Source organism: Anomaloglossus baeobatrachus, chromosome 4 (assembly GCF_048569485.1).
Source record: "Anomaloglossus baeobatrachus isolate aAnoBae1 chromosome 4, aAnoBae1.hap1, whole genome shotgun sequence".
In the NCBI taxonomy this organism is placed as follows: domain Eukaryota; kingdom Metazoa; phylum Chordata; class Amphibia; order Anura; family Aromobatidae; genus Anomaloglossus; species Anomaloglossus baeobatrachus.
The window spans coordinates 702,871,297-702,899,262 of NC_134356.1; the positions used below are offsets into that span (position 1 = coordinate 702,871,297).

General features: G+C 56.5%; 1 protein-coding gene across 1 annotated transcript; it reads right to left on the reverse strand.

Moving 5' to 3' along the window:
* Window positions 1–1,626: 1,626 nt before the first annotated feature.
* SENP3 (SUMO specific peptidase 3) lies at window positions 1,627–27,966 on the reverse strand. Its single transcript, XM_075343290.1, has 10 exons — window positions 27,513–27,966; window positions 27,240–27,440; window positions 25,911–26,022; window positions 25,665–25,812; window positions 25,542–25,589; window positions 24,824–24,901; window positions 23,066–23,203; window positions 2,674–2,757; window positions 2,287–2,337; window positions 1,627–2,194 (listed from the first exon to the last, which is right to left on the reverse strand). The coding sequence occupies exons 1-10, from the start codon at window positions 27,922–27,924 to the stop codon at window positions 2,084–2,086; spliced, it is 1,383 nt and encodes a 460-aa protein (XP_075199405.1). The 5' UTR covers window positions 27,925–27,966; the 3' UTR covers window positions 1,627–2,083.

The following is a 27,966-nucleotide window of genomic DNA, read 5'->3' on the forward strand; positions in this document are numbered from 1 at the left end:
CTGCAGAAGTGCAGAGCCAAGGAGGCGATCTCACCCGAGTCTGCTCCCCACGTGGAAAATGGCGTCCAGCGTTCCTGGCAGCATGGAGGGGAGAGACGGCCCCGGAGACTGATTGGTCTCAGGGCTGGGACTAAGCGTGACGGCCAATCGGAAAGGAGCTGCTCCTGAGTGAGGGAGCGGCTTCCAGAGCAGTGAGAGGGGGCGTTGCTAGAATGCAGGCCGAAGCCGGGGGCTAAATTAATGAGGCTCCCTGGGATCACGGCCTGCATCGCCCCACCGGCGCCTTTCCAGGCGGCGGTTTGGATGCAGGGGACAGATGACTCGTCGTCTCCCTACCTGCTCCTGGCTCCGTCTGAAGACGCGTCGGTCCTGGGATGCGGGGATCTCGGGGACGCATCTTCGGCTCAAGGCTGAAGCAGGTACTCGGCTCTGCTAGCCCTCTGGAGCTACCTTGGTGTGAGGTGCTTCCAGGGAGCCTGGAGGGGTACGCAGACCCGACCACTTGGGCGCGAGGGAAGACTGACGGCTTGTGCACGCCAGGTTTCCTCTGCCCGTACGCGGGGGGAACGAGGGCGGCAGGCATCCTGGTATTGCCCCAAAATTAAAAATAGAATGAATAAGAAAAAAACAAAATAAAAAATAAAAACAAAATAAGCTGGCCTAAGGCACCTGGTAGAGCTCAGGCCAGACATGTCAGCCTCCCTGCTGACACTAGAAAAAAACTGAGCTAGTTTCCTGCCTAGCTGTGGTATATGCTGTGGGGGGAGGAGCTAACACATTTTCAATCTAGTGTCACGCCCCCCTGGAGACACCATAATACCCACTGTCTGTGTCCCCCAATGAAAAGGCGAGAAAGGAATCAGTCTTCAGATATTTCTTGGCCTGGTCTTGAGGTTTTATCTTGTTTCTTGGTCAGAGGTGGTGGTTTTCAGCCTTCCTTACCTTGGCCTGTCCCTGAGTATGGCACACCTTGTGCTTTCTGATACTCCAGTAACGTTGCAGCTCTGAAATATGGCCAAACTGGTGGCAAATGGCATCTTGGCAGCTTCACGCTTGATTTTCCTCAATTCATGGGCAGTTATTTTGCACCTTTTTTGCCCAGCACGCTTCTTGTGACCCTGTTGGCTATTTGCCATGAAACACTTGATTGTTCGGTGATCACACTTTAAAAGTTTCAAGACTGCTGCATCCCTCTGCAAGACATCTCACAATATGGACTTTTCAGAGTCTGTCAAATTTCTCTTCTGACCCATTTTGCCAAAAGAAAAGGAAGTTGCCTAATAATGAAGCCCCCCTTATATAGGGTGTTTATGTCATTACACCGCACCCCTCCTCATTACAGAGATGCACATCACCGGAGTTACTTCATTGGTAGTTGGCTCTCAGCCTATACAGCTTGGAGTAGGACGACATGTATAACAAGTATCATGTGAGCAAAATACTCATTTGCCTAATAATTCTGCACACAGTGTAGACCCTTCATCCAGAGAAGATCTGAGCACTCGATAAAGGACACCCCCCTCCCCCTGCACAGCAGCATAAACAGCACATGGAGAAGTAAAGAACAGCCCGGGGAGACTGATCAGTGAGCACCGCTGTACACACAGGTTTTCTATACAACTTTTAATTCTTTTGTTTTCTGACCCCTCCAAAAAAAAAAAAAAAAAAAAAAAAAAACTACAAATTTTTTTCCCCCCCCAGAAACCATTAAATAAGAAAAAATACAAAAAGAAAAAAAAAAACAAAAGAAGGACAAAGATGAAAGACGGTCTGTGGCTTATGAGGGTGAGAATGCTGGACGCAGACATGAACAGACTTCGGGGACGACGGAGGAGGGCGGGGGGGTGGCAGAAACCTTAGAGGGGGGCTTTTTTAGTTTTTTTTTTTTTTTTTAGTTTTATTTTTATTTTTTTTTAATAAACAAAAAAAAAAAAACCTTACTCCACAAAGCGATTTACAATGGAGGCTCCAGATTGAGCCTGGGAGGGTGGCCGGTGGTGGACATTCCCCACACAACCCCCGGGCAGTTACACATGTCAGACGCCCCCCGATACTGATCCGGGCTCAGTCCAGACGTCTCCGTTCACATTGTCAGCCTGCAGTGACACAGCTCCTTGTACATCTGGCGCCGGAGTTTTGGCATATCCTGCTGCCCGAATGTAAACGGGAGCTCCAAGGCGAGGAACTTGCAGTACTGTCAGGGAGAGAAGAGACCGTTATCTATCCGCGCCGCGGAGGAGGAGGAGGAGGAGCAGGGATGTAACTGAGGGAGTAGTGTCATCTCACCTGCAGCACAAACGCTCCACAGTCGCTATCATTGTTTTGACGCGCCACATTCTGAAATGCAAGAGGAGCAATTAGCAGCAGACCTCGCGGCACCGCCATGGGCGCAGCAGACCTCGCGGCACCGCCATGGGCGCAGCAGACCTCGCGGCACCGCCATGGGCGCAGCAGACCTCGCGGCACCGCCATGGGCGCAGCAGACCTCGCGGCACCGCCATGGGCGCAGCAGACCTCGCGGCACCGCCATGGGCGCAGCAGACCTCGCGGCACCGCCATGGGCGCAGCAGACCTCGCGGCACCGCCATGGGCGCAGCACTGTCCCGCGGCACCGCCATGGGCGCAGCACTGTCCCGCGGCACCGCCATGGGCGCAGCACTGTCCCGCACATACCATTTTGAAGAATCCCTTCCAGTCGCTCTCAAACTCTGGCCTCTCCTTCTTTATCGCTTCCGCCTGGAGATATTTGGCTATGTGCTGTGAAAAGGAGACACAGTTATTGTGAACATTACGGTTCTGGGTTGTAAAATGGAAGATCAGTCATTTAATATCCAAAGTTTTACATAAGATGACGCCTGTACTTAGAAGACCCTACGGATAGTATGTCAGCTTACAAAAAACAAGTCACCGCTCACGGTAGAGAATGGAGGCGGCAGTACCTGTCGCGAAGGCTTCTATGCAGCAGGTCCTTCATAATCCAAACCTCCCGCTTCAGTCTCCAAGACTTTCCTTGTGCTGCCACAATTCTCTGGAATGCTCTACCGCAGACCATCCCATTGAGCACAGTTTTCAGTGAGCCGTAATAGATCGTGCCTATTACATATCCTCAATAATCTACCTTCTGGGTTACTTTGTACAGTGAGATGAATCCTTGTCCCCGTTCCCTACCAATTATTAAGCGCTCTAGTATAGGTTGGTGCTATAGAAATACAAAATTATTATGGCACAAACTAAGGAAATCTAGGAGAACAAACTTCAAAAACGTCAATGACCTGGAGTGATCAATCCTAGAGGATGACCGGGCATTTCCAACCCCAGCTTATTAATGCCCTGGTGGTCCCGTGACCAATCACCTACTGCAGTAATGTCGCGTCGGCACCACTGGTGGTCCCAAGGGTTGGGAACAGAAGACGTACCACAACCGGGTGTCTAATCCACCGATGCCCCGCCACCTCGCTTTCAAGAGAAGCATCCAATGTCACAAATTTGAGCTCCCTAAAGAAATGGATGAGGTCCGGGCATCCGCCTTACACTGGAGAAGCAGAGGGCAAACGACCAAGAAGCCCCCAGAGCTGGTGGCCGAGCCGTGACCCATAATGTAGGTGACCTACTACTGGTGCAATAAACTTTACCAATGGCTACCCTGATTCAAGAAATCAGTATCTGTTACAAAGGGCTGTCCGGGAAGAAGGAGAGAAGGCGCTAGAAGGTCCATCCATGTCTAGGTGGAAACGAGAGCAAACCCTTAGGAAAGAACACCGAGGACAACTTCCCCCAGATAAAAAGGTAGGAGGCGCCTTCAGCGGGAGGAAGGGCGGAGCGGGAAGGAAGGACGGAGCGGGAGGAATCACTGTCTTTTCCGAGCAACTGGGGACATCAAAATACACTTTCATTTTACAAGAGGCCGCAGTGTGCTGCAATGATGGAGCGTCCCTGTACATTGGGTCACCTGACTACAGGAAGCCTGAGGGATCATGCTGCAGCACGGTCTCTGGAGCTTGAGTGCAGCTCTGGAGGCCGCAGTGTGCTGCAATGATGGAGCGTCCCTGTACATTGGGTCACCTGACTACAGAAAGCCTGAGGGATCATGCTGCAGCACGGTCTCTGGAGCTTGAGTGCAGCTCTGGAGGCCGCAGTGTGCTGCAATGATGGAGTGTCCCTGTACATTGGGTCACCTGACTACGGGAAGCCTGAGGGATCATGCTGCAGCACGGTCTCTGGAGCTTGAGTGCAGCTCTGGAGGCCGCAGTGTGCTGCAATGATGGAGCGTTACTGTACGTTATACCTGCGATTAGAGCGGTGACATCCCAGAGAGGGAAGAAGGGGGGGTGGGGAAATCAGAAAATAAAATTCCGATAGTTACATTTATGTAAAATCCAAAACCGTGCACATATTGGTTATCACCGCGTCAGTAACAACTTGATCTATAAAAAAAAAACAGTCACACCAAATAACTCCTTCAGTGAACACCGTAAAAACAAAAAAAAAAAAAAATCATCATCACACGGCTGAGATAAAAAGTGGAATAAAACTCGATCAAAAAGTCTTATATAGATAAAAATCGAAATGCTGAAATCGCCATCATGTCCTGCAAAAAACAACCGCTATACAGCTCCATCAGTGAAAAATAAACATACTACTTTCAGAATAGAGCAATGCAAAAATGGTTCTTTTTTCTATAAAATTGATTTTATGGAGTAAAAGCGACGAAACATAAAAAAAAACAATATAAACGTGGCAGCTTTGTAATCGCAGCAACCTGACGCATGAAGCTCTTACCTATGGCACGATGAACAGAGAAAAAAATAAATAAAACTCCTGAGCTGCGGAGTCTTCAGGTTTCTGCTTCAATAGAAAGTGATCACAACTATTATGTGGCTAATCCTGCAAAACACAAGCCCTCACATGACTATCGGCACAAAAAAAAAAAACAAAAAAAAACACTACAGACTTCAAAGCCCAGTGATGCAAAAATACCTTCATTTTGTAAAAAAAAAAATGAAAAAAAAAAACAAAAACAATTTTTAGTGAGATAGTCAACAAACCAAAAAAAACAAACTACTGAACCTGATATTGCTGTAATCGCACTGCCCAGAGGAATAAAGCCGCCTAATCACTTACACCGCGAGGTGATCCGCGTACAAAATAAATAAAGCCAAGTCTTCCAGTGCTACTGATTTGTTCATTCTGCCTCTAAGGCCCTGTGCGCACTAGGCCGTTTTTACCCGCGGTTTTGCAGGGAGTGATGTCATTATGCCAGGAGAGGAAGCGGAGCAGAGTAAACACACGTCACACTCCCTGGACGCCGCACACAAGCACTTCCGTGTGACCTCCAGGTGCCCGTACAGTCTGTGTCCCGCTCCGGCCCCGCCGCTGCCCGCCCTGCAGTGTCAGTGTGTGCCCGCAGTGTCAGCAGCTTGTCACGCTGCAGCGCAGGCAGACACTGACAGCAGTGCGTGCAGCTGCGGGGATGCCGAGCGCTGCTGTCAGGAGGTGAGAAGAGATCATTACCTGCTGTGACGATCTCCTGCCTCCTGACGTCACCGCGGTCACTGCTGTCACTGCTGTCTATACCCGCGGCCCGAGACTGTCACTAGCGGTGACGTCACGGGCTCTCGCGATACTGCTGACAACGCGGCGGGCATAGAAGTCAGTGACAGCGCTGATGGCAGGACTGCAGGAGATGATCACAGCAGGTAATGGTCTCATCTAACCTCCTGACAGCAGCGCTCGTCATCCCCTGCAGTGACCTGGGCTATTGATGTTAGCTCAGGTCACTGCATTGCTTTCCCAGCCAATGGGGAACATTCTGTTCTTCATGGACTGGGACAGTGACTATGGTATGGATATCATGGGATCCCCTTATTGGATTACGCCGGACGCGGATTTGATTGTTCTTGTCAATAAATTGGTGAAAGAGGGAATGTGGGGAGTGTTTTTTCAAATAAAACTTTTTTTGTTGTCTATTTTTTATTTCTTACTGACTGGGTTGGTGATGTCGGGTATCTGATAGACGCGTGACATCACCAACCCCAGGGCTTGATGCCAGGTGACATTACACATCTGGCATCAACTCCATATATTACCCAGTTTGCCACCGCACCAGGGCAACGGGATGAGTTGGGGCGAAGCGCCAGGATTGGCACGTCTAATGGATGCGCCACTTCTGGGGTAGCTGCATCCTGCTATTTTTAGGCTGGGGAGTGTCCAATAACAGTGGACCTCCCTAGTCTGAGAATACCAGACCACAGCTGTCCGCTTTACCTTGGCTGGTGATCCAATATGGGGGGGACCCCACGTTTTGTTTTAAATTATTTATTTAATGTAAAATAACAGCGTGGGGTGCCCTCTGTTTTGGATTACCAGCCAAGGTAAAGCTGCCAGCTGTGGTTTGCAGACTGCAGCCGTCTGCTTTACCCTAGCTGGCTACAAAAGTATGGGGGAACCCTACGTGTTTTTTTTTTTTTTTTTTTAATTATTTATTTTTTGGCTAAAATACAAGGTTGGGCATCCTTTAGTGCCACATGAAAGGCACCATAGGGTGCCAGCTTAGAATATGCAGGGAGGTGGTACATTATATAGGTCTTTCTCATCTATCCTCTATCCATTATCTATCTATAATCTATATTATTTATTGCAGTTCAGCATAAAAAAAAAAAAAAAATGCAGGGACCAACCTGCGGAAAAACCGCGGCAAAAACGCATGCGTTTTTCCCGCGGTTTTTGTGCGGTATTTTACCGGAGGTGCGGTTATCTTCAACTCCCAGAAGTTTCTCAAGAAATTTTCTTGAGAAAAATCACTTTTCTAGTGTGCACATAGAATAAATGTTGGTAGTACGGCGCAGCTCACATTTATCCTGCGCTCCACTCTGAGCGCTTACACCGGAGATTATGTGTAAATCTCGGAGTTTTCGGTTGGGAAGTTTGTCTGAATCAGTCACTGTGACCTCACGTCTGGCCTGTGCTCCGGCGGTGTGCATCTTTTTACTCGTGCACAGAAGTGCGGTCATCAACAGTTTTGTTCACCTTTCAAAAGACGGACACCTCTGATCCAGGCCAAACAGAGTCTGGAGTAACTCTGCTGCCTCACTAGTGAATGGATCCTCCGAAGGTTTCACCTGAATTACATATTTCGGAGATGTAGATGGAAACCCCGATGTAAGCGCTCAGCATAGAGCACAGGATAAATGTGACCTGATCCAAAATGTTCTGTACCCCAATTGTCAACGAATAGCATTCAATTCAACCCACAAAATACAAGTCCCCACTCAGATCCATCATCTATTAATGGAAATATAGGGGTGTTCACATTACTGGTGGCACAAAGCCAGCAAAATCTGTGCTCCCAAATTCAAATGCCCCCCTCTCTTCTGAGCCCCACAATGTGATAAACCACAGCTACAGTGCACATGTCTGGCACTGTTATGGCGAGGAGAGCCCGCTGTGGTGGTGACGGTGCAGAGTCGGTGGCAGCTGTAGAGTCTGTGATGATGACGGTGCAGGGTCGGTGGCAGCTGTAGAGTCTGTGGTGGTGACGGTGCAGAGTCGGTGGCGGCTGTAGAGTCTGTGGTGGTGACGGTGCAGGGTCGGTGGCTGTACAGTCTGTGGTGGTGACGGTGCAGGGTCGGCGGTGGCTGTAGAGTCTGTGGTGGTGACGGTGCAGGGTCGGTGGCGGCTGTAGAGTCTGTGGTGGTGACGGTGCAGGGTCGGTGGCAGCTGTAGTCTGTGGTGGTGACGGTGCAGGGTCGGTGGCGGCTGTAGAGTCTGTGATGGTGATGGTGCAGGGTCGGTGGCAGCTGTAGAGTCTGTGGTGGTGACGGTGCAGGGTCGGTGGCAGCTGTAGAGTCTGTGATGATGACGGTGCAGGCTCGGTGGCAGCTGTAGAGTCTGTGGTGGTGACGGTGCAGGGTCGGCGGTGGCTGTAGAGTCTGTGGTGGTGACGGTGCAGGGTCGGTGGCAGCTGTAGAGTCTGTGATGATGACGGTGCAGGGTCGGTGGTGGCTGTAGAGTCTGTGGTGGTGAAGGTGCAGGGTCGGCGGTGGCTGTAGAGTCTGTGGTGGTGACGGTGCAGGGTCGGTGGCGGCTGTAGAGTCTGTGGTGGTGACGGTGCAGGGTCGGTGGCAGCTGTAGTCTGTGGTGGTGACGGTGCAGGGTCGGTGGCGGCTGTAGAGTCTGTGATGGTGATGGTGCAGGGTCGGTGGCAGCTGTAGAGTCTGTGGTGGTGACGGTGCAGGGTCGGTGGCAGCTGTAGAGTCTGTGATGATGACGGTGCAGGGTCGGTGGCAGCTGTAGAGTCTGTGGTGGTGACGGTGCAGGGTCGGCGGTGGCTGTAGAGTCTGTGGTGGTGACGGTGCAGGGTCGGCGGTGGCTGTAGAGTCTGTGGTGGTGACGGTGCAGGGTCGGTGGCAGCTGTAGAGTCTGTGATGATGACGGTGCAGGGTCGGTGGTGGCTGTAGAGTCTGTGGTGGTGACGGTGCAGGGTCGGTGGCAGCTGTAGTCTGTGGTGGTGACTGTGCAGAGTCGGTGGCAGCTGTAGAGTCTGTGGTGGTGACGGTGCAGGGTCGGTGGCAGCTGTACAGTCTGTGGTGGTGACGGTGCAGGGTCGGTGGCAGCTGTAGAGTCTGTGGTGGGGACGGTGCAGGATCGGTGGTGGCTGTACAGTCTGTGGTGGGGACGGTGCAGGGTCGGTGGCAGCTGTAGAGTCTGTGGTGGTGACGGTGCAGGGTCGGTGGCGGCTGTAGAGTCTGTGGTGGTGACGGTGCAGAGTCAGTGGCAGCTGTAGAGTCTGTGGTGGTGACGGTGCAGGGTCGGTGGCGGCTGTAGAGTCTGTGGTGGTGACGGTGCAGGGTCGGTGGCAGCTGTAGAGTCTGTGGTGGGGACGGTGCAGGGTCGGTGGCAGCTGTAGAGTCTGTGATGGTGATGGTGCAGGGTCGGTGGCAGCTGTAGAGTCTGTGGTGGTGACGGTGCAGGGTCGGTGGCAGCTGTAGAGTCTGTGATGATGACGGTGCAGGGTCGGTGGCAGCTGTAGAGTCTGTGGTGGTGACGGTGCAGGGTCGGCGGTGGCTGTAGAGTCTGTGGTGGGGACGGTGCAGGGTCGGTGGCAGCTGTAGAGTCTGTGGTGGTGACGGTGCAGGGTCGGTGGCAGCTGTAGAGTCTGTGGTGGGGACGGTGCAGGGTCGGTGGCAGCTGTAGAGTCTGTGGTGGTGACGGTGCAGAGTCGGTGGCAGCTGTAGAGTCTGTGGTGGTGACGGTGCAGGGTCGGTGGCTGTAGAGTCTTTGGTGGTGACGGTGCAGGGTCGGTGGTGGCTGTACAGTCTGTGGTGGTGACGGTGCAGGGTCGGTGGCGGCTGTAGAGTCTGTGGTGGTGACGGTGCAGGGTCAGTGGCGGCTGTAGAGTCTGTGGTGGTGACGGTGCAGGGTCGGTGGCGGCTGTAGAGTCTGTGGTGGTGACGGTGCAGGGTCGGTGGCAGCTGTAGAGTCTGTGGTGGTGACGGTGCAGGGTCGGTGGCAGCTGTAGAGTCTGTGATGATGACGGTGCAGGGTCGGTGGCAGCTGTAGAGTCTGTGGTGGTGACGGTGCAGGGTCGGTGGCGGCTGTAGAGTCTGTGATGGTGACGGTGCAGGGTAAGTGGCAGCCGTGCAGGATCTGTGATGACGGTGCAGGGTCGGCGGTGGCTGTACAGTCTGTGATGGTGACTGTGCAGGGTCGGTGGCGGCTGTAGAGTCTGTGATGGTGGCGGTGCAGGGTAAGTGGCAGCCGTGCAGGATCTGTGGTGGTGACGGTGCAGGGTCGGTGGCAGCTGTAGAGTCTGTGGTGGTGACGGTGCAGGGTCGGTGGTGGCTGTACAGTCTGTGGTGGTGACTGTGCAGAGTCGGTGGCAGCTGTAGAGTCTGTGGTGGTGACGGTGCAGGGTCGGTGGTGGCTGTAGAGTCTGTGGTGGTGACGGTGCAGGGTCGGTGGCTGTAGAGTCTTTGGTGGCGACGGTGCAGGGTCGGTGGTGGCTGTACAGTCTGTGGTGGTGACGGTGCAGGGTCGGTGGCGGCTGTAGAGTCTGTGGTGGTGATGGTGCAGGGTCGGTGGCGGCTGTAGAGTCTGTGGTGGTGACGGTGCAGAGTCGGTGGCAGCCGTGCAGGATCTGTGGTGGTGACGGTGCAGGGTCGGCGGTGGCTGTAGAGTCTGTGGTGGTGACGGTGCAGGGTCGGTGGCGGCTGTAGAGTCTGTGGTGGTGACGGTGCAGGGTTGGTGGCGGCTGTAGAGTCTGTGATGGTGACGGTGCAGGGTAAGTGGCAGCCGTGCAGGATCTGTGATGACGGTGCAGGGTCGGCGGTGGCTGTACAGTCTGTGATGGTGACTGTGCAGGGTCGGTGGCGGCTGTAGAGTCTGTGATGGTGGCGGTGCAGGGTAAGTGGCAGCCGTGCAGGATCTGTGGTGGTGACGGTGCAGGGTCGGTGGCAGCTGTAGAGTCTGTGGTGGTGACGGTGCAGGGTCGGTGGCAGCTGTAGAGTCTGTGGTGGTGACTGTGCAGGGCCGGCGGCAGCTGTAGAGTCTGTGGTGGTGACGGTGCAGAGTCGGTGGCAGCTGTAGAGTCTGTGGTGGTGACGGTGCAGGGTCGGTGGCTGTAGAGTCTTTGGTGGTGACGGTGCAGGGTCGGTGGTGGCTGTACAGTCTGTGGTGGTGACGGTGCAGGGTCGGTGGCGGCTGTAGAGTCTGTGGTGGTGACGGTGCAGGGTCAGTGGCGGCTGTAGAGTCTGTGGTGGTGACGGTGCAGGGTCGGTGGCGGCTGTAGAGTCTGTGGTGGTGACGGTGCAGGGTCGGTGGCAGCTGTAGAGTCTGTGGTGGTGACGGTGCAGGGTCGGTGGCAGCTGTAGAGTCTGTGATGATGACGGTGCAGGGTCGGTGGCAGCTGTAGAGTCTGTGGTGGTGACGGTGCAGGGTCGGTGGCGGCTGTAGAGTCTGTGATGGTGACGGTGCAGGGTAAGTGGCAGCCGTGCAGGATCTGTGATGACGGTGCAGGGTCGGCGGTGGCTGTACAGTCTGTGATGGTGACTGTGCAGGGTCGGTGGCGGCTGTAGAGTCTGTGATGGTGGCGGTGCAGGGTAAGTGGCAGCCGTGCAGGATCTGTGGTGGTGACGGTGCAGGGTCGGTGGCAGCTGTAGAGTCTGTGGTGGTGACGGTGCAGGGTCGGTGGTGGCTGTACAGTCTGTGGTGGTGACTGTGCAGAGTCCGTGGCAGCTGTAGAGTCTGTGGTGGTGACGGTGCAGGGTCGGTGGTGGCTGTAGAGTCTGTGGTGGTGACGGTGCAGGGTCGGTGGCTGTAGAGTCTTTGGTGGCGACGGTGCAGGGTCGGTGGTGGCTGTACAGTCTGTGGTGGTGACGGTGCAGGGTCGGTGGCGGCTGTAGAGTCTGTGGTGGTGATGGTGCAGGGTCGGTGGCGGCTGTAGAGTCTGTGGTGGTGACGGTGCAGAGTCGGTGGCAGCCGTGCAGGATCTGTGGTGGTGACGGTGCAGGGTCGGCGGTGGCTGTAGAGTCTGTGGTGGTGACGGTGCAGGGTCGGTGGCGGCTGTAGAGTCTGTGGTGGTGACGGTGCAGGGTTGGTGGCGGCTGTAGAGTCTGTGATGGTGACGGTGCAGGGTAAGTGGCAGCCGTGCAGGATCTGTGATGACGGTGCAGGGTCGGCGGTGGCTGTACAGTCTGTGATGGTGACTGTGCAGGGTCGGTGGCGGCTGTAGAGTCTGTGATGGTGGCGGTGCAGGGTAAGTGGCAGCCGTGCAGGATCTGTGGTGGTGACGGTGCAGGGTCGGTGGCAGCTGTAGAGTCTGTGGTGGTGACGGTGCAGGGTCGGTGGCAGCTGTAGAGTCTGTGGTGGTGACTGTGCAGGGCCGGCGGCAGCTGTAGAGTCTGTGGTGGTGACGGTGCAGAGTCGGTGGCGGCTGTAGAGTCTGTGGTGGTGACGGTGCAGGGTCGGCGGTGGCTGTAGAGTCTGTGATGGTGATGGTGCAGGGTCGGTGGCGGCTGTAGAGTCTGTGGTGGTGACGGTGCAGGGTCGGTGGCAGCTGTAGAGTCTGTGGTGGTGACGGTGCAGGGTCGGTGGCAGCTGTAGAGTCTGTGGTGGTGACGGTGCAGGGTCGGTGGTGGCTGTAGAGTCTGTGATGGTGACGGTGCAGGGTCGGTGGCGGCTGTAGAGTCTGTGGTGGTGACTGTGCAGGGTCGGTGGCAGCTGTAGAGTCTGTGGTGGTGACGGTGCAGAGTCGGTGGCGGCTGTAGAGTCTGTGATGATGACGGTGCAGGGTAAGTGGCAGCCGTGCAGGATCTGTGGTGGTGACGGTGAAGGGTCGGCGGTGGCTGTATAGTCTGTGGTGGTGACGGTGCAGGGTCGGTGGCGGCTGTAGAGTCTGTGGTGGTGACGGTGCAGAGTCGGTGGCGGCTGTAGAGTCTGTGATGATGACGGTGCAGGGTAAGTGGCAGCCGTGCAGGATCTGTGGTGGTGACGGTGAAGGGTCGGCGGTGGCTGTAGAGTCTGTGGTGGTGACGGTGCAGGGTCGGTGGCAGCTGTAGAGTCTGTGGTGGTGACGGTGCAGGGTCGGTGGCGGCTGTAGAGTCTGTGGTGGTGGCGGTGCAGGGTAAGTGGCAGCCGTGCAGGATCTGTGGTGGTGACGGTGCAGGGTCGGCGGTGGCTGTAGTCTGTGATGATGACGGTGCAGGGTCGGCGGTGGCTGTAGAGTCCGTGGTGGTGACGGTGCAGGGTCGGTGGTGGCTGTACAGTCTGTGGTGGTGACGGTGCAGGGTCGGCGGTGGCTGTACAGTCTGTGGTGGTGACGGTGCAGGGTCGGCGGTGGCTGTACAGTCTGTGGTGGTGACGGTGCAGGGTCGGCGGTGGCTGTACAGTCTGTGGTGGTGACGGTGCAGGGTCGGCGGTGGCTGTACAGTCTGTGATGATGACGGTGCAGGGTCGGCGGTGGCTGTAGAGTCTGTGGTGGTGACGGTGCAGGGTCGGTGGTGGCTGTACAGTCTGTGGTGGTGACGGTGCAGGGTCGGCGGTGGCTGTACAGTCTGTGGTGGTGACGGTGCAGGGTCGGCGGTGGCTGTACAGTCTGTGGTGGTGACGGTGCAGGGCCGGCGGCAGCTGCGGGCGTCAAACAACGGCGCTCAGAGTCAGCGTGTGTGTGGATGGAGCTCTCGGCTCAAGATCTCATCTGCGCAGGCGCCGCCTCTGGCCCATTGGTCTTACAGCAGTGCCCGGAAGAGGCCGTGCGCAGATGACACCTAGGCTGTGATTCTGCCAATGGCTCAATTTTCATGCGTGCCAACTCTGGGCGCCAATTCTTTGAATCCCACAATCGCCGACATTCAGGATGGCAGTCACACACCGCAGCAGAGCCTCAGACCTGCCATCTGCACCGCAGCAGAGCCTCAGACCTGCCATCCGCACCGCAGCAGAGCCTCAGACCTGCCATCTGCACCGCAGCAGAGCCTCTCAGTGCAGCAGAGCCTCAGACCTGCCATCTGCACCGCAGCAGAGCCTCTCAGCGCAGCAGAGCCTCAGACCTGCCATCTGCACCGCAGCAGAGCCTCTCAGCACAGCAGAGCCTCAGACCTTCCATCCGCACCGCAGCAGAGCCTCTCAGCGCAGCAGAGCGTCAGACCTGCCATCCGCACCGCAGCAGAGCCTCTCAGTGCAGCAGAGCCTCAGACCTGCCATCCGCACCGCAGCAGAGCCTCAGACCTGCCATCCGCACCGCAGCAGAGCCTCAGACCTGCCATCCGCACCGCAACAGAGCCTCTCAGCGCAGCAGAGCCTCAGACCTGCCATCCGCACCGTAGCAGAGCCTCTTAGCGCAGCAGAGCCTCAGACCTGCCATCTGCACCGCAGCAGAGCCTCTCAGCGCAGCAGAGCCTCAGACCTGCCATCCGCAACGCAGCAGAGCCTCTCAGCGCAGCAGAGCCTCAGACCTGCCATCCGCACCGTAGCAGAGCCTCTCAGCGCAGCAGAGCGTCAGACCTGCCATCCGCACCGCAGCAGAGCCTCTCAGCGCCACCATCCTCAGCGCAGCAGAGCCTCTCAGCGCCACCATCCTCAGCGCAGCAGAGCCTCTCAGCGCCACCATCCTCAGCGCAGCAGAGCCTCTCAGCGCCACCATCCTCAGCGCAGCAGAGCCTCTCAGCGCCACCATCCTCAGCGCAGCAGAGCCTCTCAGCGCCACCATCCTCAGCGCAGCAGAGCCTCTCAGCGCTACCATCCTCAGCGCAGCAGAGCCTCTCAGCGCTACCACCCTCAGCGCAGCAGAGCCTCTCAGCGCCGCCTTCCACAGTGAGCATCTGGGAGAGCCGCTGCACTGAGGGCAGCATTGCCGTACTCCAGCACCGCTCCTGCCTCCTCTGACCCCGCTCCACCACTGCTGCCCCCCTCTGGTAAGACCCCACCGGATTATAGTTTATGTGGGGTGCGTCTTATAAACCAAACAATACGGTAATTCTGCATTTTGATAGATCGGACTTTCGTGGAAACCCCACGGCCATGTTATTTCTTATTTTTTCTGGGGGTAACGTGCGGCGACTGGAATTTATTGTGTTTTTCTTACACTTTTCACAGAGGCCTCGTTACAACAGAGACGGGGTCTAGAGCGGTCGTGGAAGCCCCCGATGCCCCATCATTACATTGTGAGGGCGATAATGAGTGGTCAGAAAAAAAAGACCACCATAGACGTGATGTGCCGAGGACAGAGCAGGCTCAGCGCCCGAGACCGCAATCCGGACCGGTCTACAAAATCATATGTGAGGAAGGGGTTAATATACACAGAGAAACACAAGCCAGAGCGGAGCTCCGCCCTGGACCGGACTCCCCGAAATCAGATAAGTACTGAGGAAACCGAGAACAGAGGCCACGAGAGACCCCAGAAAAGAGGCCACGAGAGACCCCAGAAAAGAGGCCACGAGGGACCCCAGAAAAGGAAGCCACGAGGGACCCCAGAAAAGGAAGCCACGAGGGACCCCAGAAAAGGAAGCCACGAGGGACCCCAGAAAAGGAAGCCACGAGGGACCCCAGAAAAGGAAGCCACGAGGGACCCCAGAAAAGGAAGCCACGAGGGACCCCAGAAAAGGAAGCCACGAGGGACCCCAGAAAAGAGGCCACGAGAGACCCCAGAAAAGGAAGCCACGAGGGACCCCAGAAAAGGAAGCCACGAGGGACCCCAGAAAAGGAGGCCACGAGGGACCCCAGAAAAGGAGGCCACGAGGGACCCCAAAAAAGGAGGCCACGAGGGACCCCAGAAAAGGAAGCCACGAGGGACCCCAGAAAAGGAAGCCACGAGGGACCCCAGAAAAGGAAGCCACGAGGGACCCCAGAAAAGGAAGCCACGAGGGACCCCAGAAAAGGAAGCCACGAGGGACCCCAGAAAAGGAAGCCACGAGGGACCCCAGAAAGAAGGGAATTTTGTTACTTACCGTAAATTCCTTTTCTTCTAGCTCCTATTGGGAGACCCAGACGATTGGGTGTATAGTACTGCCTCCGGAGGCCACACAAAGCATTACACTAAAAAGTGTAAGGCCCCTCCCCTTCTGGCTATACACCCCCAGTGGGATCACTGGCTCACCAGTTTTAGTGCTAAAGCAAGAAGGAGGAAAGCCAATAACTGGTTTAAACAAATTCACTCCGAAGTAACATCGGAGAACTGAAAACCGTTCAACATGAACAACATGTGTACCCGAACAAAACCAACAATCCCGAAGGACAACAGGGCGGGTGCTGGGTCTCCCAATAGGAGCTAGAAGAAAAGGAATTTACGGTAAGTAACAAAATTCCCTTCTTCTTCGGCGCTCCATTGGGAGACCCAGACGATTGGGACGTCCAAAAGCAGTCCCTGGGTGGGTAAAGAAATACCTCATGTTAGAGCTGCAAAGACAGCCCTCCCCTACGGGGAGGCAACTGCCGCCTGCAGGACTCTTCTACCTAGGCTGGCGTCCGCCGAAGCATAGGTATGCACCTGATAATGTTTGGTGAAAGTGTGCAGACTCGCCCAGGTAGCTGCCTGGCACACCTGTTGAGCCTGGTGTCGTAATGCCCAGGACGCACCCACGGCTCTGGTAGAGTGGGCCTTCAGCCCTGATGGAACCGGAAGCCCAGCAGAACGGTAGGCTTCAAGAATTGGTTCTTTGATCCATCGAGCCAAGGTGGCTTTGGAAGCCTGCGACCCTTTGCGCTTACCAGCGACAAGGACAAAGAGTGCATCCGAGCGGCGCAGGGGCGCCGTGCGGGAAATGTAGATTCTGAGTGCTCTCACCAGATCTAACAAATGTAAATCCCTTTCATACCGAAGAACTGGATGAGGACAAAAGGAAGGTAAAGAGATATCCTGATTAAGATGAAAAGAGGATACCACCTTAGGGAGAAACTCCTGAATGGGGCGCAGCACTACCTTGTCCTGGTGGAACACCAGGAAGGGAGCCTTGGATGACAGCGCTGCTAGCTCAGACACTCTCCGAAGAGACGTGACCGCCACTAGAAAGGCCACTTTCTGTGAGAGACGAGAAAGAGAAACATCCCTCAGAGGCTCGAAGGGCGGCTTCTGGAGAGCAACTAGTACCCTGTTTAGATCCCATGGATCTTACGGCCGTCTGTACGGAGGGACGATATGACAAACCCCCTGCAGGAACGTGCGCACCTTAGAAAGTCGTGCTAGACGCTTCTGAAAAAACACGGATAGTGCCGAGACTTGCCCTTTAAGGGAGCCGAGCGACAAGCCCTTTTCCAACCCGGATTGCAGGAAGGAAAGAAAAGTAGGTAACGCGAATGGCCAGGGGGATACTCCTTTTGCAGAGCACCAGGATAAGAAAATCCTCCACGTTCTGTGGTAGATCTTAGCAGAAGTGGACTTCCTAGCCTGTCTCATGGTGGCAACGACTCCTTGGGATAATCCTGAAGACGCTAGGATCCAGGACTCAATGGCCACACAGTCAGGTTCAGGGCCGCAGAATTCCGATGGAAAAACGGCCCTTGGGACAGTAAGTCTGGTCGGTCTGGTAGTGTCCACGGTTGGCCGACCGTGAGATGCCACAGATCCGGGTACCACGACCTCCTCGGCCAGTCTGGGGCGACGAGTATGACGCGGCTGCAATCGGATCTGATCTTGCGTAGCACTCTGGGCAAGAGTGCCAGAGGTGGGAACACATAAGGGAGCCGGAACTGCGACCAATCTTGCACTAAGGCGTCTGCCGCCAGAGCTCTTTGATCGCGAGACCGCGCCATGAACGTCGGGACCTTGTTGTTGTGCCGCGACGCCATTAGGTCGACGTCCGGCACCCCCCAGCGGCGACAGATTTCCTGAAACACGTCCGGGTGAAGGGACCATTCCCCTGCGTCCATGCCCTGGCGACTGAGGAAGTCTGCTTCCCAGTTTTCTATGCCCGGGATGTGAACCGCTGATATGGTGGATGCTCTGTCCTCCACCCACAACAGAATCCGCCGGACTTCCTGGAAGGCTTGCCGACTGCGTGTCCCTCCTTGGTGGTTGATGTATGCCACCGCTGTGGAGTTGTCCGACTGAATTCGGATCTGCCTTCCTTCCAGCCACTGCTGGAAGGCTTGTAGGGCAAGATACACTGCCCTGATTTCCAGAACATTGATCTGAAGGGTGGACTCCTGCTGAGTCCACGTCCCTTGAGCCCTGTGGTGGAGAAAAACTGCTCCCCACCCTGACAGACTCGCGTCTGTCGTGACCACTGCCCAGGATGGGGGTAGGAATGATCTTCCCCGTGATAAGGAGGTGGGAAGAAGCCACCATTGCAGAGAGTCCTTGGCCGTCTGGGAAAGGGAGACTTTCCTGTCCAGGGAAGTTGACTTCCCGTCCCATTGGCGGAGAATGTCCCATTGAAGTGGGCGCAGATGAAACTGTGCAAACGGGACTGCCTCCATTGCTGCCACCATCTTCCCTAGGAAGTGCATGAGGCGCCTTAAGGAGTGCGACTGACCATGAAGGAGAGACTGTACCCCTGTCTGTAGTGACCGCTGCTTGTCCAGCGGAAGCTTCACTATCGCTGAGAGAGTATGAAACTCCATGCCAAGATACGTTAGTGATTGAGTCGGTGACAGATTTGACTTTGAAAAGTTGATGATCCACCCGAAAGTCTGGAGAGTCTCCAGCGCAACATTCAGGCTGTGTTGGCATGCCTCTTGAGAGGGTGCTTTGACAAGTAGATCGTCCAAGTAAGGGATCACCGAGTGTCCCTGGGAGTGCAAGACTGCTACTACTGCCGCCATGACCTTGGTGAAAACCCGTGGGGCTGTCGCCAGACCAAATGGCAGAGCTACGAACTGGAGATGTTCGTCTCTTATCACAAAACGTAGAAAACGTTGGTGCTCTGTAGCAATTGGCACGTGGAGATAAGCATCCTTGATGTCTATTGATGCAAGGAAATCTCCTTGAGACATTGAGGCAATGACGGAGCGGAGGGATTCCATCCGGAACCGCCTGGCGTTCACATGCCTGTTGAGCAGCTTTAGGTCCAGAACAGGACGGAACGAGCCGTCCTTTTTTGGAACCACGAAGAGATTGGAGTAAAAACCTTGCCCTTGTTCCTGACGAGGAACAGGGATCACCACTCCTTCTGCTCTTAGTGAGCCCACCGCCTGCAGAAGAGCATCTGCTCGGTCGGGATGTGGGGAAGTTCTGAAGAACCGAGGCGGAGGACGAGAACTGAACTCTATCCTGTACCCGTGAGACAAAATGTCTGTTACCCACCGGTCCTTGACCTGTGGCAGCCAAATGTCGCAAAAGCGGGAGAGCCTGCCACCGACCGAGGATGCGGAGGGAGGAGGCCGAAAGTCATGAGGCAGCCGCCTTGGAAGCGGTTCCTCCGGTTGCTTTCTTGGGGCGTGAGTGAGCCCGCCAGGAATCAGAGCCCCTTTGCTCCTTCTGAGTCCCTTTGGACGAGGAGAACTGGGTCTTGCCGGAGCCTCGAAAGGACCGAAACCTCGACTGCCACCTCCTTTGTTGAGGTTTGCTTGATCTGGGCTGGGGTAAGGAGGAGTCTTTACCCTTGGACTGTTTAATGATTTCAGCCAATTGCTCACCAAATAGTCTGTCTACAGATAGTGGCAAGCTGGTTAAACATTTTTTGGAAGCAGAATCCGCTTTCCATTCTTTTAACCACAAGGCTCTGCGCAAAACCACCGAGTTGGCAGACGCCATTGAGGTACGGCTCGTAGAGTCCAGGACAGCGTTGATAGCATAGGTCGCAAACGCAGACATTTGCGAAGTTAAGGACTCCACTTGCGGCACTGCTGGACGTATGATAGAGTCCACCTGTGCCAGACCAGCTGAAATAGCTTGGAGTGCCCACACGGCCGCGAATGCTGGAGCAAACGACGCGCCGATAGCTTCATAGACAGATTTCAACCAAAGGTCCATCTGTCTGTCATTGGCATCTTTAAGTGAAGCCCCATCCTCCACTGCAACTATGGATCTGGCCGCAAGCCTGGAGATTGGGGGATCCACCTTTGGACACTGGGTCCAGCGTTTGACCACGTCAGGGGGAAAGGGATAACGTGTATCCTTACGACGTTTGGAGAAACGCTTGTCTGGATAAGCATGGTGTTTCTGGACTGATTCTCTGAAGTCAGCGTGGTCCAGAAAAGTACTCAGTTTAGGCTTGGGATACCTGAAATGGAACTTCTCCTGCTGTGCAGCTGCCTCTTCTGCTGAAGGGGCTGGGGGAGAAATATCCAACAGTCTATTGATGGCCGCTATAAGGTCATTTACCATGGCGTCACCATCAGGAGTATCCAGATTGAGAGCGGTCTCAGGATTAGATTCCTGATCACCCTCCTCTGTCTCATCATGTAGAGACTCTTCTCGCTGAGACCCTGATCCGCGTGATGACGTGGAGGGTCTCTCCCAGCGAGCTCGCTTAGGCTGCCTGGGACTGTCATCTGAGTCAGAGCCGTCAGCCTGAGATGCCTGGGACCCCCTTGAAGCACGGATTAACTCCAACTGAGGGGGACCGGGGAACATTGACGCAGCAGTGTCCATGGTCTGAGTAACTGGCCTGGACTGCAAGGTTTCCAGGATTTTTGTCATAGTGACAGACATCCTGTCAGCAAAAACTGCAAACTCTGTCCCCGTCACCGGGACAGGGTTCACCGGCGACTCTGCCTGGGCCACTACCACCATAGGCTCCGGCTGACGAAGTGGCACAGGGACCGAACATTGCACACAATGGGGGTCATGGGAACCTGCCGGTAGATCAGCCCCACAAGCGGCACAAGTAGCGTATTGCTGTGCAGCTGCAGCCTGTGTCTTGGCACCCTTGCGTTTTGCGGATGACATGTTTTCGTCTCCTCAGTGCAATATAGGGTATACAGCCAAGAAGCGACCTTACAGTGCAATATATATATATATATATATGGTATAGAGAAAAAATACACCAATATAACACTGGGGCACTAGTGGGGCCAGCACTAATGTGCTGCTTACCGCCCGCTTAACGCGGGTGTGTGGTCGCCAGAAATCCCTTGTCTGGGTCTCCCAGAGCCTGTGTCCGTTCTCCAGCCAGACTGCATGTAGGAATGGCTGCCGGCGTCCTGTGGAGAGGGGCGGGCCCCTGGGCGTGTGCAGACAAAGTGCGGGGAAACCTGCGTCCCACTGTGCCCAGTGAGAGGGCTGGAGTATGTAAATAAGACTCCAGCCCTCGGCGCTGACTATCTTACAGCGTCTCTCCCTTGCCCTGATTGACAGGGTGGGGGGCGGGAACGAAGCGGAGCTAGGCTGCAAAAGCCGGGGACTAGATTTATAAGCGCCGCCGTCGTAAAAGCACGGTCGGCGCTAAGTCCCCGGCGCACCACAAGTCTCAGCCGCGCCGCCGCTCCAGGGGCGGCCGGCGCGGCAGTCCCCAACACAAAAAGTCCCTCAGAGAAACTGCAGTGACTGTAACCCCAGCGCACAGCGCTACTGTCCCCCGGCGCACTAGCACACCCAGCAAGTCTGGAGTGTGCGCGGCCTGTCCATACGGGGACACAGAGTACCTGAATGATGCAGGGCCTTGTCCCTGAACGGTACCCAGCTCCGTATCCAGCAGGTTCTACGGGTCTGTGGATGGAGCCCGGCCTCAGGGCTTGGGGGCCGGTAAGATCCCACTTCCTTAGAGCCCCTCAGGGGGATGAGGAAGGAAAGCAGCATGTGGGCTCCAGCCTCCGTACCCGCAATGGGTACCTCAACCTTAACAAACACCGCCAATTGGGATGGGGTGAGAAGGGAGCATGCTGGGGGCCCTAGTCTGGGCCCTCTTTTCTTCCATCCGATATAGTCAGCAGCTACTGCTGACTAAACAGTGGAGCTATGCGTGGATGTCTGACCTCCTTCGCACAAAGCTTGAAAACTGGTGAGCCCGTGATCCCACGGGGGGTGTATAGCCAGAAGGGGAGGGGCCTTACACTTTTTAGTGTAATGCTTTGTGTGGCCTCCGGAGGCAGTACTATACACCCAATCGTCTGGGTCTCCCAATGGAGCGCCGAAGAAAGGAAGCCACGAGGGACCCCAGAAAAGGAAGCCACGAGGGACCCCAGAAAAGGAAGCCACGAGGGACCCCAGAAAAGGAAGCCACGAGGGACCCCAGAAAAGGAAGCCACGAGGGACCCCAGAAAAGGAAGCCACGAGGGAACCCAGAAAAAGAGGCCACGAGGGAACCCAGAAAAAGAGGCCACGAGGGAACCGAGAAAAAGAGGCCACGAGGGAACCCAGAAAAAGAGGCCACGAGGGAACCCAGAAAAAGAGGCCACGAGGGACCCCAGAAAAAGAGGCCACGAGGGACCCCAGACAAGAGGCGACGAGGGACCCCAGACGAGAGGCGACGAGGGACCCCAGACGAGAGGCGACGAGGGACCCCAGACGAGAGGCGACGAGGGAACCCAGACGAGAGGCGACGAGGGAACCCAGACGAGAGGCGACGAGGGAACCCAGACGAGAGGCGACGAGGGAACCCAGACGAGAGGCGACGAGGGAACCCAGACGAGAGGCGACGAGGGAACCCAGACGAGAGGCGACGAGGGAACCTAGACGAGAGGCGACGAGGGAACCTAGACGAGAGGCGACGAGGGAACCTAGACGAGAGGCGACGAGGGAACCTAGACGAGAGGCGACGAGGGAACCTAGACGAGAGGCGACGAGGGAACCTAGACGAGAAGCGACGAGGGAACCTAGACGAGAGGCGACGAGGGAACCTAGACGAGAGGCGATGAGGGAACCTAGACGAGAGGCGATGAGGGAACCTAGACGAGAGGCGATGAGGGAACCTAGACGAGAGGCGATGAGGCAGCTGAATAATGAAGAGGGAGGTTTTCAGACAGAAGTTCTGTAGGGAACCTCGAGGGACGCCGCTCAGCCACGAGGCCTTGACTAGAAGACCTCTGTAAGGATGGAGAAAGCCACAGAGAAGGTACGGGAGAGAAACCTCTGCCCCCTCTGGGGATCCCCTGCAGACAGGTGAAGGTCAGCTGAAGCCCACACTGCCGATTCACAGGACAGGAGGCAGTGTGACCGTGGCCCACGGTATCGTCATGCAGCTGATTAGGTCATACGTGACCACAGAATGCAAGCCTAGTCAGAAAAGAAGCCACCTCTAAGAGGCGAGCAGCAACAGTCCCAACAAGACAAAAGGAGAACGGCCAAGACTGCTCCCCCCATATGTTTGCCTCCCTCTGTGGAGAGAGGAGCCGATAGCAATGCATGGGTGATGCCATAGCCGGCCCGACTACACTTTATACAGAGGTAACAGCGCTGTTCACACTTAATGTCTGCGACCACCACCTCGAAGGCAAATAAGAACTTAGAAGAGGAGGTGAGGGAGTCTGCCTGCAAGAAAACCCTACTGGCCTAATGCCCCTAGTGGCAGCAGTTACACCCTTGGTCTTCTCAGACCCCGGTACGACACTTTCTTCAGAACTTCAGAGTCCTCCTCATGTGCCAGCCTGGAAAAGTCTTACCGATGGACTCCGAGGCCTCGCGCCGGGGATTACTGAACACGTTCTAAGGGAGGATGGGATTAGATACCTGGATGGGGGCACAGACAAGCCTTACCTTGGGGCAGCGCCTGTTCAGGGTGCGCTGGGAATCAAAATAAGTGATGGTCCGCTTCGTGACGTCCACACAGACCAGAGACCAGTGAACCTCCAGATGTATGGGAATCAACAGCAGCTGCTTACTGAAAATGTCCACCTAGAAGAGAAGAGACCAGGTTATACCGGGCACCGCACTACAGCACAAGTGTACAGCGAGCCACCACTTCAGAGGACCACGAGATGGACAATGTACCCCCAGAGGCGGACGCTAGAATCCTAGCAATCTGGACCATGTGGGGAGGGTGGGCAGACACGGCATCGCCTTGGGGGGGCACAGCCAGACTAATTCTAGTCCTATGTGCTGAACCAGATGTTACTGAGGAGAACATACACCAATCCAAGAACTCCTGCTCCACCGACCGCTCGCGTTACTCAGGTGAACTCCTGCTCCACCGACCGCTTCGCGTTACTCAGGTGAACTCCTGCTCCACCGACCGCTCGCGTTACTCAGGTGAACTCCTGCTCGCGTTACTCAGGTGAACTCCTGCTCCACCGACCGCTCGCGTTACTCAGGTGAACTCCTGCTCCACCGACCGCTCGCGTTACTCAGGTGAACTCCTGCTCCACCGACCGCTCGCGTTACTCAGGTGAACTCCTGCTCCACCGACCGCTCGCGTTACTCAGGTGAACTCCTGCTCCACCGACCGCTCGCGTTACTCAGGTGAACTCCTGCTCCACCGACCGCTCGCGTTACTCAGGTGAACTCCTGCTCCACCGACCGCTCGCGTTACTCAGGTGAACTCCTGCTCCACCGACCGCTCGCGTTACTCAGGTGAACTCCTGCTCCACCGACCGCTCGCGTTACTCAGGTGAACTCCTACTCCACCGTCGGCTCGCGTTACTCAGGTGAACTCATGCTCCACCGACCGCTCGCGTTACTCAGGTGAACTCCTGCTCCACCGACCGCTCGCGTTACTCAGGTGAACTCCTGCTCCACCGACCGCTCGCGTTACTCAGGTGAACTCCTGCTCGCGTTACTCAGGTGAACTCCTGCTCCACCGACCGCTCGCGTTACTCAGGTGAACTCCTGCTCCACCGACCGCTCGCGTTACTCAGGTGAACTCCTGCTCCACCGACCGCTCGCGTTACTCAGGTGAACTCCTGCTCCACCGACCACTCGCGTTACTCAGGTGAACGCCTTCTCCACCGACCGCTCGTGTTACTCAGGTGAACTCCTGCTTCACCGACCGCTCGTGTGGGAGGGGAGCGGCCTGGAGGTGACACTTCTGCCGATGTTATCGGGAGGCATGGTACACCTGACTTATGGCCGGCAGCTAGGAGTAGACCTGATATCACAGGCCGCTCACCTCCTGATACAAAATATCCCTTATTGTCCCACAGGACATCTCCTACTTCTGTGGTTGACGTTATCTCCGGTCATCGGCTTATTGTGCAGTGTTCTCAGGCCGGGACGGTCACAGGAGAGGCCACGGTTCGATCATGAGGTCTCCCGCCGAGAGCTTTACTGTTACTTGTCCAGTCCGTGGATATCTGGACATATGGCGGTGAACCTCAGCATGGAAACATCTCCCCACAATCTGAGAAAATATCCACTATTCTGCGGGTGACACCAGCGGGAGCGAGAAGCTCGGGGGTCAGCAGTGGCGCCATCAATCACCAGACCGGGTGAGGAAGGCGACTCACAGCCCAAGTGACATCAGTGAAGAGCGCGGCCGGCAGCGGCTCCATCACGTCCGGACGCCGCACTCGTACTCACATTTTTCGTCCACCTCTTCACTCCATCGTATCCTTTTGTTCTCAACTTGTCATAAAAAAAACTGTTGAAGAAATGAACCTGAAAAAAAAGAAAAGTTGGTGAAGGCCCGAGCCTCGGGAAGATGGCGGCATCCAAGCACCGGACACCGGTGAGGGGCGACCGCAGCCAGAACACGGACAGGACACTTATCAGCCGCCCAAGGCAGGATCTGTGGCCTGCACTGAACATCTCTGGCTACCAGTACACGTGTGAGGCACCACGAGGCGGGGGCAGAGGGCGGCACGACGCGGGGGGCAGAGGGCGGCACGACGCGGGGGCAGAGGGCGGCACGACGCGGGGGCAGAGGGCGGCACGACGCGGGGGCAGAGGGCGGCACGACGCGGGGGCAGAGGGCGGCACCACTTGGCAAACGGAAGCACAGTGGAATGAGGACAATGGAGAGGCACAGCGATGTTGGGCGGCCAGTGCTCAGCACTAAGGGTATTAGCAATGACTAAGGACATAGATGGCACAGGATATAGCGCACAGCAGCGCGGCGCGTGCAGTTCTCAGCAGCGAGGGCAGAAGTGATGAGATAGGACAGTGATGGTCCGGGCTCTATAGCGCACAGCAGCGGGGGATGGGACAGGGCTGGCTGTACAGCCCCTGCTATAAGTCTGGTATCACCACCCTCATCAGGTCCACGATGGTGTACAGGAGACGCAGGGGCAGGACTAACCTTCTCCGGCACAGCATCCATCACCAAGTCTCCATACATGTTCATCACCTGAAAGACAGAAGGCGTCAGTGCCGCTGCAGGCGCCCGCACAGCGCAGCACTACTACCGCCATCGGGTGCACACCTGGTCGTTCAGCCAGTTCTGTCCGTACAGTGTTCCCAGGTCGTCCATGCTCAGCACGTGCCTCTTGTAGGTGACGCGGAAGCTGCGCACCAGGTTGTTCCCGGGGAGGCGCTGGTAGGACTGGATGACGTGCTGCACCACCGCCCTCCTGCACAACAGCAACACTTACTATAGGGACCAGCCGCAGACGAGGAGCAGAGGCGTCCCATCATCTACTGCGACCGCGCAGCTCTGGAGGACACGTACCTGGCAGGAGTGGAGAACGGCTGCTGGAACACGTCCTCCAGCTTGTCCAGCACCTCGTCTGTCCCCAGCGGAATCAGACTGCCGTATGTCTGCAGGAACTGGTCCAGGATACCTGCGAGAGACGAGACCGCCACAGACATCACCGCCAGGACGCAGAGACCGACGCGCAGAGACCGCCGCCGACACGCAGAGACTGATCCGCCGACACGCAGAGACTGATCCGCCGACACGCAGAGACTGATCCGCCGACACGCAGAGACTGATCCGCCGACACGCAGAGACTGATCCGCCGACACGCAGAGACTGATCCGCCGACACCTGATAATCCACAACTCATCACGTGACCCCGGATCCCGTGTACAAGGTTGTGCAGATCGAGACAGACGGGATCTCATTAATGACATTGGCCGGATGTTGGGGGTTGTTGTCCGGCCACAGAATACATTTGTGAAATCCTGGCGGATACATCATCATGTGACCCCATCAGGAGGCGTCTGATTGGCTTCGGATTCATTCTGCAGCCGGACAACGACCCCAAACATCCGGCCAATGTCAAAAAGGAATCTGCACCAGGTTTTTGCACCTAATCTAAGAGCAGCATGATGTAAGGGCAGAGACCCTGATTCCACCAATGTGTCACTTACTGGGCTGCTTAGTGTAGTTTTGATTAATCAGTAATTTTATCATTACAGGACTACTTGGCGTGCTGCAGGTAGTCCAGCATATTCCTGAATTCTGTATAACTGCTGGATCTGCAGCAGAGGAGACGGCAGACAGCTCAGTAAGTGACATCACTGGAATCAAGGTCTCTGTCTGCATTGTGCTGCTCTCAGGGGGGAGCAAAAACCTAGTGAAAGGCCGCCGAAGGCAGAGGCGACGGGCGGTCACACAGCAGTTCCTTACTGTGCAGCGTTCCTCCACACCTGCCTAAGGTGCGGGGGAGGGGGGGGGAAGCGTGGCGATGCTGCCCGTGCGAGGGGTGGGGGGGGGTTGGAGCGTGGCGATGCGGCCCGTGCTGGGGGGAGGGGGGGGGGGGAGCGTGGCGATGCGGCTCGTGCTGGGGGGGGGGGGGAGGAGCGTGGCGATGCGGCTCGTGCTGGGGGGGGGGGAGGAGCGTGGCGATGCGGCCCAAGCTGGGGGGGGGGAGGAGCGTGGCGATGCGGCCCAAGCTGGGGGGGGGGGGGGGGAGGAGCGTGGCGATGCGGCCCAAGCTGGGGAGGGGGGGGAGGAGCGTGGCGATGCGGCCCAAGCTGGGGGGGGGGGGGGGGGGGGAGCGTGGCGTTTAGACCCCGCCGATCCGTGGATTACTCTCCCGGTGGACGGACTCACTCTGAACACAGGCCACGTGCTCCTCGGTTAGTGCCGGGGCCGGGATCTCCTTCTCAGGAGTTGGGGTTCGGCCTCCTTGGTTGTGGGGGCCATTTGGGGCCGGGCTGTCCGCTGTCCCCATGCTGCACACATTGCTGATGAGGATGGCATCGGACTCACTGGGGAGAGGGGAGAAGCCGTTCGGAAGTCCAAGCGTTGAACCTGGTGGTGATAAGAGGGGTGTCACGAGGGAGGGACGGATGGAGCGGGGGGCCGGTGGTGGCGGCTCCTTACCTGCATCCTCTTCTGCTATGTGATTGGCCAGTGACGGCTCCTCCATAGGCCTCAAGCGCTGTGCTTTCCCCACCACCATCCCTGCCGACCCCCCTCCTCCTTCCCTCCTCCTGGACCCAAAACGTCTCCTGCGCCCCCCCAGGCTGCCCCACATCTTCCAGTAGAAGGGCAGTGAGATTGTCCGCTTGTACAAGCGCATGTAGAGGGAGCGCAGCACCCGCAGCCGCTGCCTCCGCCCTCGGCGCTGTCTCGGGGACTGCCGGCATGTTTTCTTCAGCGGTGACTCCTCTTCCTCCTCGTCCTGATCCCAGCAGCCGCCCTCCCGGATACGGAACAGCTTGCCATGCTTCACGGGGGGCAGGAGATGGCTGGCAAAGGGGGTAAGATGGCGCTGGACCGGGGAGTGCCTCATAGTGGGGGGCTGCAAGAAACAAAACAAGGCGTTACATCCCAC

Excerpts from the sequence above, each read along its gene's own strand:
- SENP3 (XM_075343290.1), bottom strand. The coding sequence starts at position 27,924 with ATGAGGCACTCCCCGGTCCAGCGCCATCTTACCCCCTTTGCCAGCCAT. Across the intron at positions 25,813-25,910 it reads CCGTTCTCCACTCCTGCCAG|GAGGGCGGTGGTGCAGCACG; the intron begins GTACGTGTCCTC and ends GCTGTTGTGCAG. Across the intron at positions 2,338-2,673 it reads GGAAGGGATTCTTCAAAATG|AATGTGGCGCGTCAAAACAA; the intron begins GTATGTGCGGGA and ends CTTGCATTTCAG.